This window comes from Panthera leo, chromosome F2 (assembly GCF_018350215.1).
Source record: "Panthera leo isolate Ple1 chromosome F2, P.leo_Ple1_pat1.1, whole genome shotgun sequence".
Classification (NCBI taxonomy): Eukaryota; Metazoa; Chordata; class Mammalia; order Carnivora; family Felidae; genus Panthera; species Panthera leo.
Window position 1 is genome coordinate 80,124,253 of NC_056695.1, and position 16,055 is coordinate 80,140,307.

The following is a 16,055-nucleotide window of genomic DNA, read 5'->3' on the forward strand; positions in this document are numbered from 1 at the left end:
GCGGAAGCGGGACCTCACCTTTCTGGGGCCTGATGATAAAGGACTGCGTGGCTCCGTTCACCAGCCGGCAGTACCCATCTATCAGGTCAGCCATATTCTCGGCGATGGTCAGGGACGGTGCTGTCACTGTCAGAGGCTCAAAGGGGAAAAGACCAGGAAAGAGGGGTTATTGTTCTTCCCAGTAACCAAAGGGGCAGCTGTGCTATGACATCACACCCCTAGATGCGCTTGGAAACAGAGAAGAGTGACAGCAGCACAGATCTGTCGTAAGGTTGGCGTGAAAAAGGAAGTTTGACATTTAGGGACGTTATTCCTAGAATATGTGACGGAAGGCCACCCAGACAAAAAGAGAAAAATCACTTAAACTGAGATTCACTTTCCAGGACTAAAGGAGGCAAAAAAAATATTTTCCCTCAGAATGTCTGGCCCCTCTGGCGCAGTGTAACTAAGGGAAGGATTTGGAGAATCAGCGTATTTCAAGTACGGCTTATTTGAGGAACTAAACTAACGTGGAGTCGATTGTTATCAATTATCCATCATAATTTTTCTAATACTTATGAAAACTAGAAAAATGTCACTATTTCTAGCACGCACAGCACATTCTGCCTGAGGTTAGAAATCATTCTTTTCAGTATCAAACCTGCAATTTTGCCAAACCTCCTGAAGACCTGCCATTAAAGATCGTCCAGGAGACGGTCAGAGCTCGGAGGATGCCCTGACCCGGGCATTTGTCACCAGCTGCCCCGGGGGCCGCAGACCTTCCCTACGCTCAGCTGAATGTCATGGGGTGGGTGGGGGTGGGGGGAGGTCTGAAAACAGTGCCGACAAATGACACTACCGAGCTACCGTCAGGAAACTTCAATCTGTAATAAAGCCTCGAGATCTTAGGGTCTCATCGGTTTATGTCTGAGAATAAAGGCATTTCCTAGAGCCCCAGAAATGCCACCGATCCCAGGCAGGAAGCACAAGCGAGGAGCGTGGCCAAGAAACCCGTGTGAGAAAAGGCTGCCGCCGCCCAAGGGGCCCGGGAGCCGCACGGAGCAGACGACACAGGTCCAGGCCGGGCTGTGTGCACAAGCACAGCTGCCTGTGCCAACGGTCGCCCAGACTCCTTCATACGCGAGCGTTCTCGCTCGTCCGGGGGCCACCTGATGCCGCGTTTGCCGAACGACACCCGTCTCCACTGCGCCACGTGGCACGCGGGCTAAGACCAGGGGCTCCGGGACGAACCCCAGCTCCGCCGCCCGTGCTCGGCTTCCTCAGCCGTGGAAACGGGGACAAAGTATCCCAAACTGCTTCTCTCGCTAAGGTCTGAGAACGACCCGGGTCGCTCCTGGCTTCTGGGCTAAGCGTCAGGGCAGTGGGGTCCCCCCCAACCCCCGCCCCCGGCAGGAGAGCGGCTGCTGCGCGGTCTCGGTGACCCCGGCAGAGACGTCACATACACGGTCTGGGAAATGACGCCGCTTGACCAAGGTATTTGTATTTGTTTGTAATCCTAAGAAGCCGATTTCCTTGGTAGTTCACGGTAACCTTCAGCCATCCCGACAACGCTGCTCCTGACTCTGCCAGCTGTCACCTGCCGTCCTCGTCACTACTTGGGAAGGAACACCCCCCACACAGGAGAAAGCTGGGAGTCTGGCGGTCCGCAAGAACTCTGCCCTTACCTCGGGGGCGCCCGCGATTTTCAGCTGCAGCGTTCCTTTCCTGTCCTTGTCTTCGCTGTTGGAATACTGAATGGTCTGCACTTGATTGAAGTCGGCCAGATGTGTGGGCTTGGGAGAAAAGGCAAACACTTTGGACCCCAGGTAAGGACTGCTGGCAGGTGTTCTGTGACACTGTCACGGTCCCCACCCCATCCCACTCTCCCCGGGACCTCCTCCCGAAGACTGCGTCTGGGGAGAGGCCGCTCGTGCATGCGGCCCCCAGTGGGGTTTTCTCCTCCCGAGGAGCAGTCCTAGAACCTCTGGGAACCGTCTTTGCACCTCAAGGTGAGGGATGTGCCTGTGCCCCGTGCTCCCGAACGCCGACCAGGAGCGCTCCCTCTCCCAGAGCTGGGAGACTGAATCACAGCTACCAGAGAAGGAAGGAGAAAGTCCCTGACTTGACTCACTGGCCGGCCCAGGTGTAGAGGTGTAGGGTGGGGGAACCACGTGTGAAACTCCCTTCCCTTCCCAGAGAGGGAGGGGCCTGTGCACCCCCCCCCCCCCCCTGAGCGCACCCTCAGCTACAAGTCTCTGACTGTAATGGTGCTAGACACATGGCAGGCGTCCAAAGACCCTTCCCAGGAAGACGAGCCCGGAGCGACTTCATTTTTCCAAACAGAATAAACCCTTTTCTTCTTAGGACAAAACAAACGCCCGTCTGCCGCTTCTAGCATTTCTTGACAATGCCCACGTTGCCGTGACGATCCCTGCACATTCATTCACAGCAACTAGCCTGATTCCAGCCTCCTTCTCTTGGAGTGCGTGGGGATTGGCCCCTGCCACCGAGCGCCCCCCTTGGCCCAAATTCTGCCGCTGGGACTGAGTTGGGACTGTGGCCCAGCAGTGACTCGGAGCGAGCTCCCTTCACAGCAGAACATCTTCACGGCATTGCTGTGAAGGCCGGGTGGGCTCCGTGAGGCCTCCCGACGGACCGGGCCGGGGCGGCCCTCCTGGTCTCCCATTCCAGGCCTCGAGCAGGGCAGCAGGCAGCTCTCTTCTCCCAGCCTCCTGCCGCCTGCCCTCGGGGGACCCCGCCTCCCTCCTCGGCCTTCCCCAGGTGCTCCCGCTTCTCCTCTGCTCCTTCTGTAAACCATCAAGGGCCCCGGGGCTGTGGCGCCCCAGCAGCCCCAGCCGGCCCCGTGGTGCGAGTACCACCTCCAGCCCCGAACCGGGACGCGTGTCCGGCCGCCTCGCACCCCCACACGGATGCAGGGGACCGACCGTGAACAGCACGGCCACGGGATCCGTGCTCAACACCTGCTTCTCCTCCAGTCCTCCCCAGCACGGCAACAAGCATCACCGCTCAACCCTGCTCCAGAGCCAACAAGCAGGCTCCTCCCGCAGCTCCTCACTGGCTCCTCCCTTCCCTCACCCACACCCGGCCGAGCTCCACGCCTGGAGCCCCCGCGTTTTCCTTCCACCCTCCCGGCTGCCACTCTAGTGCAGTCACCGTTCGGTATCGTGCTTAGAGCATCAGCCCCACGGCTGTTCCCCTGGTCTGTGCCTGTCCCCTCACGGACCACCCCACCCGGAAGCCAGGGAGGTACTTCGAAGTGTAAGTCAGGCCTGACGGTCCCCTGCTCAGACAGGTACAACGCCAGCAAAAGGAAGCGGACGCCCACCCGGTCTGCCCTCCGCCTGCCTCTTGGACCTAATTTCTCATCACGAGCTCACCGTCACTGGCCGCACTCTAGTCTTACTGGGGCAGAACCGTGTCCCAGAGAGTTGGTTTTGGTTGGCTAAGAATGCGGGCTACAAATGGGGACTGGGGCTGTGGGACGTCACACAATGCACAGGAAATTCCCTCACGATGAAGACTGTCCTGTGTCCTTAATGGCTTTCAAGTGTCCTGGTGGCATGTTCATGTTGGTGAAAAATCGGACTCTAGAACCCAAGTCTATTAAAAAAAAATTGTTTAATGTTTATTTATTTTGAGAGAGAGAGAGAGAGAGACAGAGAGGCAGGCGGAGAATCCCAAGCAGGCTCTGCACCGTCAGCACAGAGCCCGACGTGAGGCTTGATCTCACGGACCGTGAGATCACAACCTGAGCTGAAATCAACAGTCGGCTGCTTAATCGACTGAGCCACCCAGGCACCCTGAACCCAAGTCTATTTTAAAACACAAAGTATGCTCCACAGTGAATTTTCTAGGAATACAATTTATGTGTAATTTAGAAAATACTGTACTTTGCTATCTTTGGAACTGTATTATGAGTGCTCACCATTTGGGAAAATGACATTATGGGGAGAAATTTTGTTTGGTATCTGACCTGCTGGCCCCGCACACACACATCCGTAAAGGAGGAGATGAGGCTCCTTCCAACAGAGCAGGAATCGAATGTCATTAAGCTGGTGCTGACACATGAAACGAGGGACATCTCAACTAGTTTCACTAAGTGATTACATAAAAATACTCATAATGAAAAAGTTTTCTCTAAAGCACAATGAGAAATTTAAGTCATGAAAATTAGATTCCTTTTCTTGTTAACCTACTGTTTTCCTCCCTCATTCTGACATTATCCCCCAGGGTCGGCCACAAAACTCCCTCATCGCTCTCCTGTACTACTTGTAAGGGAGGGCTTCTGGTCACCCTCCCTCAGATGAAAACGTTCATTACTAAGTATCGGAATATTCTGTTACGTCTGCCAATCGTTTGGCTGTGCGCCGACACACTGAAGGAGAGTGGTTGAGGTTACATGTGTGCAGCACGCTCCGCGGTTTACTTCAGGTTAGAAGAGGCTCCTAAGCAAGATCTGTTGTCAAGGAGGCAGGGTGGGGAGGGGCCGACGCTGACCGCCCTCTCTCAACCGGACACACACACGCTCACGCCACCTCTTTCACAATCGGATTATGTTTGTTTTTTCGTTGCTGGTCTTTCTCCTATCCGATCCCACAGCCGGACTGAACGGCCCGTGAGGGTGACAGAGGGGCGGAGGCCCGTCCCGCCCGCCGCTGCACCGCAGGGAAGGAGGGCCACGCTTGATGTGTGAGGGGGTGAAGGAACGGACTCGGAAGACTTACGGGGTGCGGGGCTCCGTTCCAGGCACCAGGAGTACAGCAGCGAACAAGGCTGACGTGACTCCGGGCATAAGCCATCGCCCGAATCAGCATCTGGTCACAACTGTGAGAAGGACCACAACAAAGCAACCGAGGGCACCGCACAAAACTACCGCGTCTGTTTGGGGGCGAGGGGCAGGGGGAAAGGCGAGGGTCTCGGAACGAGTCTCGCTGGGAACGAGAATGGCACTTGGGCTCCGTGAAGGCGGGACCGTGCGGACCTCACTCTGCGCTGGGCGCCGGCTCCGAGCGGCCACACAGACACACGTGCAAGCCGGCCGATCCGCCATTCAGACGAGGCCCAGCAGGAGTCACCGGCAGCCCAAAGGGAGGGAAAGGGGTGCAGAGGAGACCAGGAGCCGCCCCGTCCCGTACGGTAGCGGGAAGCCACACGCGGCTGGGGAGCACCTGGTGGTGTGCGGCTCGTCCAAACAGAGGCGCGACGGGAGCGCAGGAAGCGTGCCGACTTCAAAGACTCAGCATGATAAAAAGCCGAGAAGACATCTCCAGAACTTTTATATGGGTGATCCCTTGAAATGATGGTGTCTTGGATATTCTGGGGTAAGACACGATTCCTTTTTACCTTTTAAGATGTGGTTACTACAACACTTAAAATTCTATCTGCTGCTGGTATCATACTTGTATCGAATGGTGCCGGAGAACGCGGTGACCCAGGAGTCCAGTGAAGTAGATGAGGACTCAGAAGGACGGAGGGGGCTTAGCTGCACGAGGGTCACTGGCGCCCCCGGCCGAGGCGGCTGGGCGGGTGCTGGGGCGGCAGGGGAGGCAGGGCAGCCCGAGTGCAGCGGGCCCAAGACAGGCGACGTGCTCAGGCCAGCCCGGCCCGGGGCAGCCACGCATCGCCAGGCTCTCAACGGCCACACGCGCCAAGAACTTTTGCAATAAAGGAAAGAGGAAACACGTGAGGTGCCTGGGAGGGAGAGGGCAAGGGATCTGGGTTTCAGGAAGAGAGAAACTACACATTTTCTACGCTAACAAGAACGGCCCAGACACCGGAGGCATTTACTGGTGCAGGAGCGAGAGCAGAGGAGACAGAGGGGCCGTTACACGGCCAGAGGCGGCCTTCCAGAAGCGTGGCGCTCACCGTGGAAGGCACGGGACGGGGCAGGGCAGTGTGGCAGGTGGAAACGCAGCACGGCAGCTTCCACAGGAACTCGCGGGGCTCTATCCTGACTGCCCCGGCCCACTCCTCCTTCTTTATGTAACCAGTCACTCACACTTCCGAGCACACTGATCCTTGTAGCACCAAAGAGAAAATGTATGTTTCTTCCGTAGAACATTTATAAAAATCAACCACGTGCCCGGCTATAGTGAAGACTGGAACACATTCAAAATAACTAGCATGTAAACAACATGTGCTCTGCTCGTCAGCCAGGAGCATTAGAAATAATAAAGGTGAGACCCAAACCCCCTGAGCTACTTGAAAACTACCATCCCCTTAAATAATGCTACAATAAGAGAAACAAAACTGAAAGTTCAAACTGCAAAGGAAGACGATCACACACCAAACCTGGTCAGACAGTAAAAGCGGTATCGGAAAAAGGAAGTGAGAATAAGTTGTAGAGACACATCCAAAGGGAACAGCAGGAAAAAAACGATAAAAACAATCAAACAAGACCAGGAAAGGGGATCTGCCTAAAGGTAAACGCTGCCATTACTGAAAATGAATCGAAATGCTGAGACCCTGATCTCTGAGCCTGTCCTGGAAAGACACCTACAACAGACGAGCCCTCCACAGGCCCCAAGGGCCAGCCTCCGCAGACAGCTTGGGCGTGAGACCAGACACAGGCCTGAAGTTACTGGAAGTCACGAGGCACAGCTCCATGGCAACTGCCTGAACCTGTGGGGAAGCAGAGCACATACTAACAAAATGTAAGTTACCAAAGCCAACGCCAGAAGTGCACAACCTGACCAGCTGTGCTGGTGTAGAAGGAGCCAGAGAGGCACTCACACACCTGTCCCCGGGAGGATGGCAGGGGTCACACAGACCAAACCTACCTCACCTGTACAAAATCGCAATTCCAATTCTGGCTTAAAATACTTCAGGCCATAAAATCATAGAAAGACCCCAATTTACCTGATGAACTTAGTGTAATTTTTAACATCATGCCCTTATAAAGCTAATATAAAAAAGATTAGAATGGGGGTGCCTGGGTGGCTCAGTCATTTAAGCATCCGACTTCAGCTCAGGTCATGATCTCACTGTTCCTAGTTCCTGAGCTCGAGCCCTGTGTCAGGCTCTGTGCTGATGGCTCAGAGCCTGGAGTCTGCTTCAGACGCTGTGTCCCCCTCACTCTCTGCCCCGCCTCTACTCATGCTCGCTCTCTCTCTCTCTCAAAAATAAACATTCAAAACAAGGAAAATTTTCATTAATCTCACTTATGAATAGTTGCAAAAATTCCACATATCAGCAAATATAATAAATCAAGATTTCAAAACAACAATACAGCACAACCAAGTAGGAGTCACTTAACAGCTCAATACCGACACACCATCAATACACTATAAAACAATAAATTAAGGGAGAAAAACCAAGATCATATCAGTAAAGGCTGAAAAGACCTTTAATTACATATAGCAGCCCTCCTGATAAAAATTCTAAGCACAAAAGGGCATAATTTAAATACATAAATAAACAAGAACACCAAAGACACGCATTACTGAAACCTAACAACAAGCATTACCCCAAATGAAGACACACTTTCAATTGATACAATCCAGAATGACCCGGGGATCTCTTCTGCCACCCATCATTAAACATGACCTTGAAGGAGCCTTGGAATACAAGGAAAGGAAAAAACTGTACAGACTAGGGAAGAAGGGAGAAAAATTCTTGTTTTGCCAATTAGATGATTATATACCTACAGAGGGTAAGATTCTAATGAAAATGACTTAGTAAATGAATGATAAGCTTGTTGAATACAGCATCATCATAAACAACAATCGAGCATATTCGGCTATGCTTGCAGTATGCATTTTGAATTAGAAATAGTCCATAAAAACCCATTCAAAAATAGGCCAAAACCAGTAAAATACTCATGAACTGGTTTAGCAGGAAAGACGCATGTGAAAAAGACTACAAAATCCTCCTGAAGGATATAAAGCAATCCTGACCAGATACAAAGACATGCCATATTCTTGGACAGAAAATTCGTATCAAAAAATATCTACTTCCACAAAATTTCACAAAATTAACATACAAGCTGGAATCCCAACAGCACTTTCTGTGAATTTTATAGATTTGGTTTTGAAAGACTAAGTAACCAGGAAGAGCCAGACAAATGTACAAACGAGGAGTGACACACAGAGAAGATGTGGGGGAAAAAGGAAACCCTGGGCTGGGGCACCTGGAACCGTGTGGAGTCAATCCAGAAGGAGACGACTGACCAGTGGTGCGGGACGGAGGTGCCCGGGGGGCACTGCAAGAGGTACCAGATGACACGACCCGATAAACCGCAAGGACACCGCCAGCTGCTGCCTGCACCAGGGCCAGCAATAACCAGCCACCTACCAGTGACGACACTCAAATTTCTAAGGGATTTCGCGGTACGAGGCCATGACCTAAACACTCCAAATCCATGTAAGTATTTAATTCTCTTGCTGACCCTATTATGCGGTTGAAATGATTATGGCCATTTTACTACCAAGGAGACACAAGTCGATGGCGCAGGACCCCAAAGCCACGAGGCTGGCGTGAGAGCGAGTCAACGTGGGGACCGTGGCCATGTCCTCCACAGCCTGCCCCCTTGACCACACTAAGGGCCCCACCTGTGACCTCGCCTGTGGATTCCACAGGAAGACTTACATGTAAAAAGGACAAAGAAAATAGTCAAGAAAACACAGGAGACCACCAGTCAAATCTAAAGGCTACAACTAAAACAATCCGTGAGTAATAAAAACAGATAATGCTGGGGCACATGTATGGCTCAGTTAAGTGTCTGACTTAAGCTCAGGTCGTGATCTCACAGTTTGTGGGTTCTCACCCTGCATCGGGCTCTGTGCTGATAGCTCGGAGTCTGGAGCCTGCTTTGAATCCTATGGGTCTGTCTCTCTCTCAAAAATAAATAAACATTAAAAAAACCCCAACGGATAATGCCACAGACCATCCTGAAGGGGCCACACCAATGTGCTCCTGCCATCCGTCAATTGCTATCAGCGTGGGAAAGCTCCAGGGGCCCACACTTTGTCAACACTTGTGATTATGGCTCTTCCTCGTGTGAGCCACCCTAGAAGAGACCTGTGGTCCCACATGCATGGACGTGATGACCAGAAGGCTCAACACCTTTCCATTTAATCCCCTGACCACGGGGGTGTCCTCTTGGGTCATGTGCCCTTTACTTAATGATTTACTGTCAACCATTCCCTTGGATTTAAGGGTCCATGGCCAAATGTATTAATGCTAATGTTTGGCTTGCCTTTCTACTATCTTTTGATGAAAAGAAGTTCTTGATTTCGATGTCTATTTTATGAAAATTGTCTTTTAGAGTTAGCACTTTTTAAGTCCTGTTTAAGGAACTCTGCCTACCCCAGGTTTACAGAAATTCCCAATGTTTTCTTCTAATATTTTTATCGTTTCTCTTTCACGTGTAGATCCATACTCCATCCGGAATGGGTTTTGCTATGGTGTGCCGACAGGGGTCAGAGTTCACTGCTTTTTGTCTGTGAGTATCTGGCTGACCCAGCAGCACTTACTGAATACTTAACCACTGAGGCAGAACTCAGGACAGAGGCCCCTCTGGGGGTGTGGGAGCAGAGAGCTCAGTGAGGTCCCACGCGAGCAGCGCGTGCGTGCACACGGCATGCCAGGACGCGCCAGCCCAGACTTACGCTGCAGCCCTTGTCCGTGAGGTAACTGATTCCTTCTTCTGGGCCGATCGCCAGTTCCACTGAAATAATCCAGCTTGACTTTTGGAGGCGAAACCGGTGGTGACAAAGGTACCAGAAGAAAAAAGAGAGATTTCAGATGAAAGGCTGTGGACACATTAAAAGGACCAAAGCGGGGGCTGTGGGGAGCACCTCAGCTTGTGATTCGTCTGTCCAACCAGGCAGTACAAAACGTCTGTAACTTCCCCAACCCAGCGTCAGATGCGGGGGAAGCTACTGGTTTCTTTGGAAAGATTATTTGAATAGTAAACTCGCCTCTAGACAACAGTTAACCAATCCCTGGGCTGGAATAAAAAATTCTAATTATCAACACAGGCACGCTTTTTAAAAAGAGGATTTCATTTTTACATTGATATATTTTCTTTTTGCATTTTTCTCACTGAAAATGACAAATATTCTCGTGGTGTAAAAAATGTGACATTTCAGATTTCAATCAGAAATTTAGATGCCCGTGGATAAGAAACAGCAGGAGAACCCACACCTCGTCCACTATCCTCTGCCCCGCACTCACACCCCCCACGTCCCCATACTCACACCGAGGGCACACTTGAAGCACTCTTTATCAAATCGGTACACTGGGGAGAGGATCTCAAAGAATTTCAGAATGCTCTCTTCTCTGTTCAGGTTGGCGAACTGTCTAAATGTCTGCTGGATCAGTTTTCTTAGTGTTTTGGCCTGTATGATACAATTACAAGAATCATCTTAGAGCAGTAAGAGCTAACAGCACAGATCTTTCCTCCCACCACCCGCGACCACCTGTGTTCGCATTACTAGGAGACATCATCGCTTGTCAAAGCTTCATTTTTTTTAACTAGCTGCAATAAAGTACAGGTCGTGTAGGATATAGCATCCTAACCCTTTTTAAGCACACGGTTCGGGGGTTCCAAGTCTTATTTCTTCAACAGAAATCTGTAAAGAGATAATTTGCTTACTAGAACATGTGGTAAAAAGTTAGGCAGGATAGGTGCATACTATCTACGTACACGAAGGGAAGGAAGCTGGCCAAGGATTAGGTATAAAGGACTCACACGCCCCACCGTTAGGAGGGTATGTCGATACAAGGCTGGTGAAGGGCAATTTCGCAGCACAAATACCTTAAAAAAAGACACCCAACTCCGGATCCAGAAATTAAAATTCCAAGGCACGGCTCTTAAGAAACGATTCAAGAACTACACAAAGATTCAGCAACAAGGAGGCTCGGTGCGCAAGTGTGCCTAGTAACAGGTGGGTTACACGCGTCTGCACGTGTCTGTCCACACTGTATGCAGCCCTGAGGGCTGTTGTGCAGGGGCGCCTGGGTGGCTCAGCTGGTTAAGTGTCCAACTTCACCTCAGGTCAAGATCTCGTGCTCAGCAAGTTTAAGCCCCGTGTCGAGTTCTGTGCTGACGGCTCAGAGCCTGGAGCCTGCTTCGAATTCTCTCTCTGTCCCTCTCCTGCTCATGCTCTGTCTCTCTTCTCTCAAAAACAAACATTTAAAAAAAAAAAAAAAAGACTATTGTGCAGAACTAATTTACTGATGTTAAAGTCCGTATCACGGTGTTACACGAGATAATATGGCGAAATGATCTGTATGTCAGGGACAGAGGCCTTTTAAAGGGGAGCATTGGGGATGGGACGCGGTCATGTGTGAGCACAGGCGCTCACGTACCAGCACAGAGAAGACAGACCACATACGCCCTTCTCTGTGTGGCGGGACCACAGCTGACCTTTGAGACCTCGCACATCTCACTCTTCTACTTATGCACCATGAGCAGCTGGACAGTGGCAGGAAGGGCCTCCGGGCAGCAAGCCCACCGTCCGTGGTGTCGGAGGAAGCCTGGGGAGGCCAGTGGGCAAAGGATACGCGGTAAGGTCTGAGGACGACGGCTAGGAGAAGACCGCCACAGCGAGTGCTCGGCTTTCGCCGTGGGGACAGACAGGGTCCTTGGACGCGCCAAGCAGACCGATGTGATCTGACGCAGGCGCTGCTGTGCTGTGAACAGCACGAAGGAAGAAGCAGGAGAGACGAGGCAGGATGCTCCAAGCCATCTAGGCAAGAGGCTGGCAGAGTGGACACAGGGCGGCAGCAGGAAGGGGGTGAAGTAGATTTATCCCGAAAATCGGAACCAACAAGGTGCACTAAGAGACAAGAGTTCCCACGAACTGAGACGGTGAGCCTGTGGGAGAAGCAGGCTGGCAGGTGGGGGTCTGGGAGGGGAGCAGGAGCCCAGCTGAAAGCCGCGTGAGAGGCACTCAGACAGGAAGCAGAGCCAGCGGGCGGAGAAGGCCGGGGCGGGGGCGGAGGGGAGTGAAGGGCCGCAGACTTCAGCGTGTCCCCCCCTCAGCACGTCGGGGGCTGCTAGGAGGTGGACCGCCAGGGAGTGACACACACAGGTGACAGCCTGCCTGCAGCGGCTTGAAGGTCCCCGTGTGCTCAAAGGGTTACCGCACCTGCAGAGAGCGAGGGGACAGTGACAGCTGCGGTCAAAGAGTAAGACACAGTCACAGCGGCTGAGGTTACGGGGTGAAGACGGCAGCGTGGGAGACCCAGGCAGGCGGAGGACAGGTGCCGAGAACCAGAGGAGCGGGTGCTGGACGATGACCTATGGCACACGGCCTTCATTGTAAAGGCTCGCTCAGCTCTGGCACAGGAGGCTTGGGGGAGGCTGTGAGAAGCAGAAAGACCAGCCAGGTTCCCGGAACAGGCCACCCCAGAAACACCAGTGACACAGACCCTGAGGTGGTGCTAAAGGAGAGGGTGGGGCACCTTTGGGACGCTCGGACGACCTCGGTGGGCCGGGAGGGAAACAGGCAATCGAGCATGACAAGGTTTGTGGACGGGACATATGGACAAGCAGAAGGGGCAGGTGTGGTGAAAATAAAGTCACGCCAATTCGGGACGTGTGTGTGATCCTTCAGTCTTTGGACCAGAACCATCAAGCAGACAGCTGGATACAGATTTGGCGCTCAGGAGAGGGCAGGGCTGGGGACAGCACGGTCAGAGTCTCCAGCTGACGTATGTACGGGCGGCTCCCACAGACCGAGTGGAGGCTGCAGCCAGGGTGGGCCAACAGCTGACTGTAACTTAGATCACATTATCTAAACTCGAGAGAAGTAAAACGGGCCATCAGGTGTTCACACAGAAAATGACCGACCGGTTAGCCTCGGGTGCTTGGTCGAGAGAGGTCTGGGAAGCGCGTCTTTGGGAACGCCCATCTAAGCACCGGCCACGGGCCAAGGGGCTGAAAAGGCCACTCTTATCATGGGCTAAGATAGCATTTAATAGTTGTTCTGACTCAGGCTTTGCAAACGTTCTCGTGGTCTATTAGGTCCAACTGTCCCCCAGGAGCGAGTACACTGGCCAAGGAGACCTGGGTACTGTCTGCACCTACTCGCAAGGCATTTTCCTCGTTATAAATGAGCAACACAGCGTCCTGCGAGTTTCCTGAAAGCAAGCCAGTCCCTGACAAGGAGGTCCGCTCTGCTCTGGACCCAGAACGAATCCACTAAGGAAATTCTATTCTGTGCTTGGCACTTGGGAAGCACTGAAGAGTTGGCACAGATGCCTTGCCCTCGAGAAACTCGGCGTTCAGCGGGAGAAGAAAAGCGTTCTGATCTCCATCCACGCCAGCACGAGTGGGGTGCTAGGGGCACGGGGCTGTCAGGTGCCGGTCAACAGAAATGGTACCAGACCTGGCCGTGCAAACGGACCCCGAGTCTGCCCGGTGGCCCTGCCAAGCAGCTACTCTCTGGAGGTGAGGGAAGTCAGGCAGGTGACACGGTGGAGGTGGACGGGGCTGTGAGGCGGGCTCACTCACCTCGTCCTCGGAGACACCACGAGGCGGCAGCAGGGAGGAGCCAGCACCATGTGCGCTGGGTCCCACCTCACCTTGAATTTACTTTCAAACGTGGCAATTGGGTAAGATCTTCGTGAGCGAGAAGCGGGCCCGAGTGGCCTCGTCATTCTCGAAGAGTATGGAGGAAGGAGTGCGGCCCACAGCGAAACCCAATTATGTGCCTCAGAATGAGTGAGGGCACGACTCTGGCATCACAACCCTCACACAGATGAGACAGAAATCAATTCTGGTCTGTCTCGTAAACTGAGGACACTTCACTCCCCGGCACGTAAGCGGGAGATTTCAATGGCCTGGGGAGGGCGGGCTGCTTCAGTGCGTCCATGTGCCCGTCGAAGGAGGAAACCAGTGCACAGAAAGCCCCAGAAGCTTCCCAACTCTTCCCGCAAGTGCACGCCAATCTAGGACACGGTGGCTGCTGCAAAGGACGGCTGTCCAAAGAGCATGGGGACCACAAGCAGGGACAACTCATTTTTATTAACATTAACAAAAAGCCGATCTAGTCATTCACACCTCTAAGAGGAATGCTTGCACTCAGACAAGTAATGACGTGCGGTGACTAAAACCGCGTCAAAGAGGCCCGGAAAAGAGGGCATTTCCGTGCCTTGTAGGCAGTTCCCAACAAACCACGAGTTTATAAACGACGGACGACACTCTACGTTTCCACCTGGTCATTCGTGTGATGCTTTCAAAAACGCATCACCCAAATGGTGTCCCTCTCTGAAGTAGCAGACACAGAAGTCGCTCTTTAAAGCGAGCAAATGCTGGAGCCTCGGTGGTTCACTCGGTTGAGCCTCGGAGCCTTAATTTCTGTTCAGATCATGACCTCAGAGTTGTGAGATCAAGCCCTGTGTCAGGCTCTGTGCTGAGCACCTGCTTAAGATTCTCTCTCTCTCTGATCCTCCCCTACTTGCACACATGCACTCTAAGAAAAAAACAAAAGAAAAAGAAAAAGAAAAAGAAAAAGAAAAAGAAAAAGAAAAAGAAAAAGAAAAAGAAAAAGAAAAAAACAAGCCACCGAAGTCTCCTCCTGAGCATCAGACTCACACACACCCCGGCCCACCCGAGGCCCCCGCTGGACATCCCAGACACCTGCAAGCTGACGGCCACTAAGAGAACTCAGGACCTTACTGCACCCCAGGCCAGTCTCCCAGATGCTTCGAGACAAAGCCCTAGGTGGCAGCCGTGACCTCTTTTCCCTAACCCCTCAAATCCACTACACCCCCAAGTCCCGCAGCGCTTTTCCGGAAACCGTATCGAGTTCTCTAATCCTCTCCGGCACAGGAGCCCCACTCTCGCCTCCCGTGGGCACCTACACACATTGCCACGCGCTCTTTTGAAAACACGGACTGGATCACCTCACGCTGCACCTTCAACCCTGGGGCCTCCGGGACGCTGCATCATCGAACCACGCAAGGACAGAGGCTGCGAGGCCTCTCGGCCCGGGGGTCCGAAGGGAAGAGCACAGTGGGCGGGCAGAGCAGGTTCAGCTCGCGGGGCGGCGGCCGTCGGGCGTCGTGTCACCACGGGCCACTCAGGGAGGCTCAGGGGGGACACAGCTGCTCTCTGGGGTCGAGCCTCCCTGTGTCTCTGCAGCGCCCTCAGGGAGAAGTTCTCTCACCAGCCCCATCTTACAAATGAGGAAACGGAGGCACAGACGCAACAAAGAGCTGCACGGCAGAGCCAGGGCTGAAGCCCAGGCAGCCTGGCACGAGTGCGTCCCGTTGAGGACGTCGCCGCCCCTCGCAGAGGCCGTCCGGGCCGGGCAGCGGGGGTGGGGGCACGAGGACAGGGCTCTGGGTGGGACCCGCGGCCGCCCCGGCCTCTGCACGCTGCCGGGAAAGCAAGAGTCAGTACGCGGCATGCGGCACATGCTGGGTGCCCAACAGGTGTTTTAAAGGGACGGGCAGGTGCAAGAAAGCATGAGGACACCGTCCCATCCTGTTATCCTTCAGTTTCTATGCAGCACTGAGAACTGCAGGCAAAAGCTTTGGCAGAAGAGAGACTGAAAAGCTGGGGGGAGGGGAGGACACGGGTGCTCACGAGCCTCAGTGTGGCTGGCTGTCCCAGCAAACCCAACCCCTCTGGTCTGCAGCCTTTTTTGTTTGTTTAACATCACAAAGCTGGTCATAAAAAAGTAATCCGCATGTAACAGGCAAATCCCAGCCGCTGTGGATCCTGAGTGTCTCACTGATCCCCTGACACAAGCCCTCCCAATCCTGCTTGTCCCTCGCCCGCCAGCATCAGGGAGGAGGAGAAGCGAGGCCGGGCCCTGCCCCTTCTCCGTCCTTCCACATCAGGCACACAGCCCTGCCTTCTGACCTTGCACTCAGCAACCGCCCCCCCCCCCCAGATGACAATGACGATACTGGGGATGACGTGTGTCCTGATGAGCACGTGCTCTTCTGCGAGGGGACTGAAGCCACCAGCCCTGTGCTCCTGCTCCATCCCCAACACTCAGCCATGGGCCTGGGAAGACACCAGCGAGTTCTAACTACGCAGAGGGCAGCCTGAGTCACAGGTTTCCCCCTCCCTGCATCTGAACCTGTGGAAACGC

The 16,055-nt window shown here is 53.4% G+C and overlaps 1 protein-coding gene across 13 annotated transcripts in view; it reads right to left on the reverse strand.

Moving 5' to 3' along the window:
- The window catches only part of PTK2 (protein tyrosine kinase 2), a 257,636-nt gene that overhangs the window by 96,049 nt on the left and 145,532 nt on the right, over positions 1 to 16,055 (reverse strand). For all 13 annotated transcript variants that reach the window (XM_042924271.1, XM_042924268.1, XM_042924270.1 and 10 more), the window contains 4 exons: positions 10,200 to 10,340; positions 9,609 to 9,686; positions 1,665 to 1,772; positions 19 to 136 (listed from right to left, as the gene is read on the reverse strand). In XM_042924271.1, the coding sequence (XP_042780205.1) occupies positions 19 to 136; positions 1,665 to 1,772; positions 9,609 to 9,686; positions 10,200 to 10,340 (445 nt within the window). The remainder of the gene's footprint in view (positions 1 to 18; positions 137 to 1,664; positions 1,773 to 9,608; positions 9,687 to 10,199; positions 10,341 to 16,055) is intronic.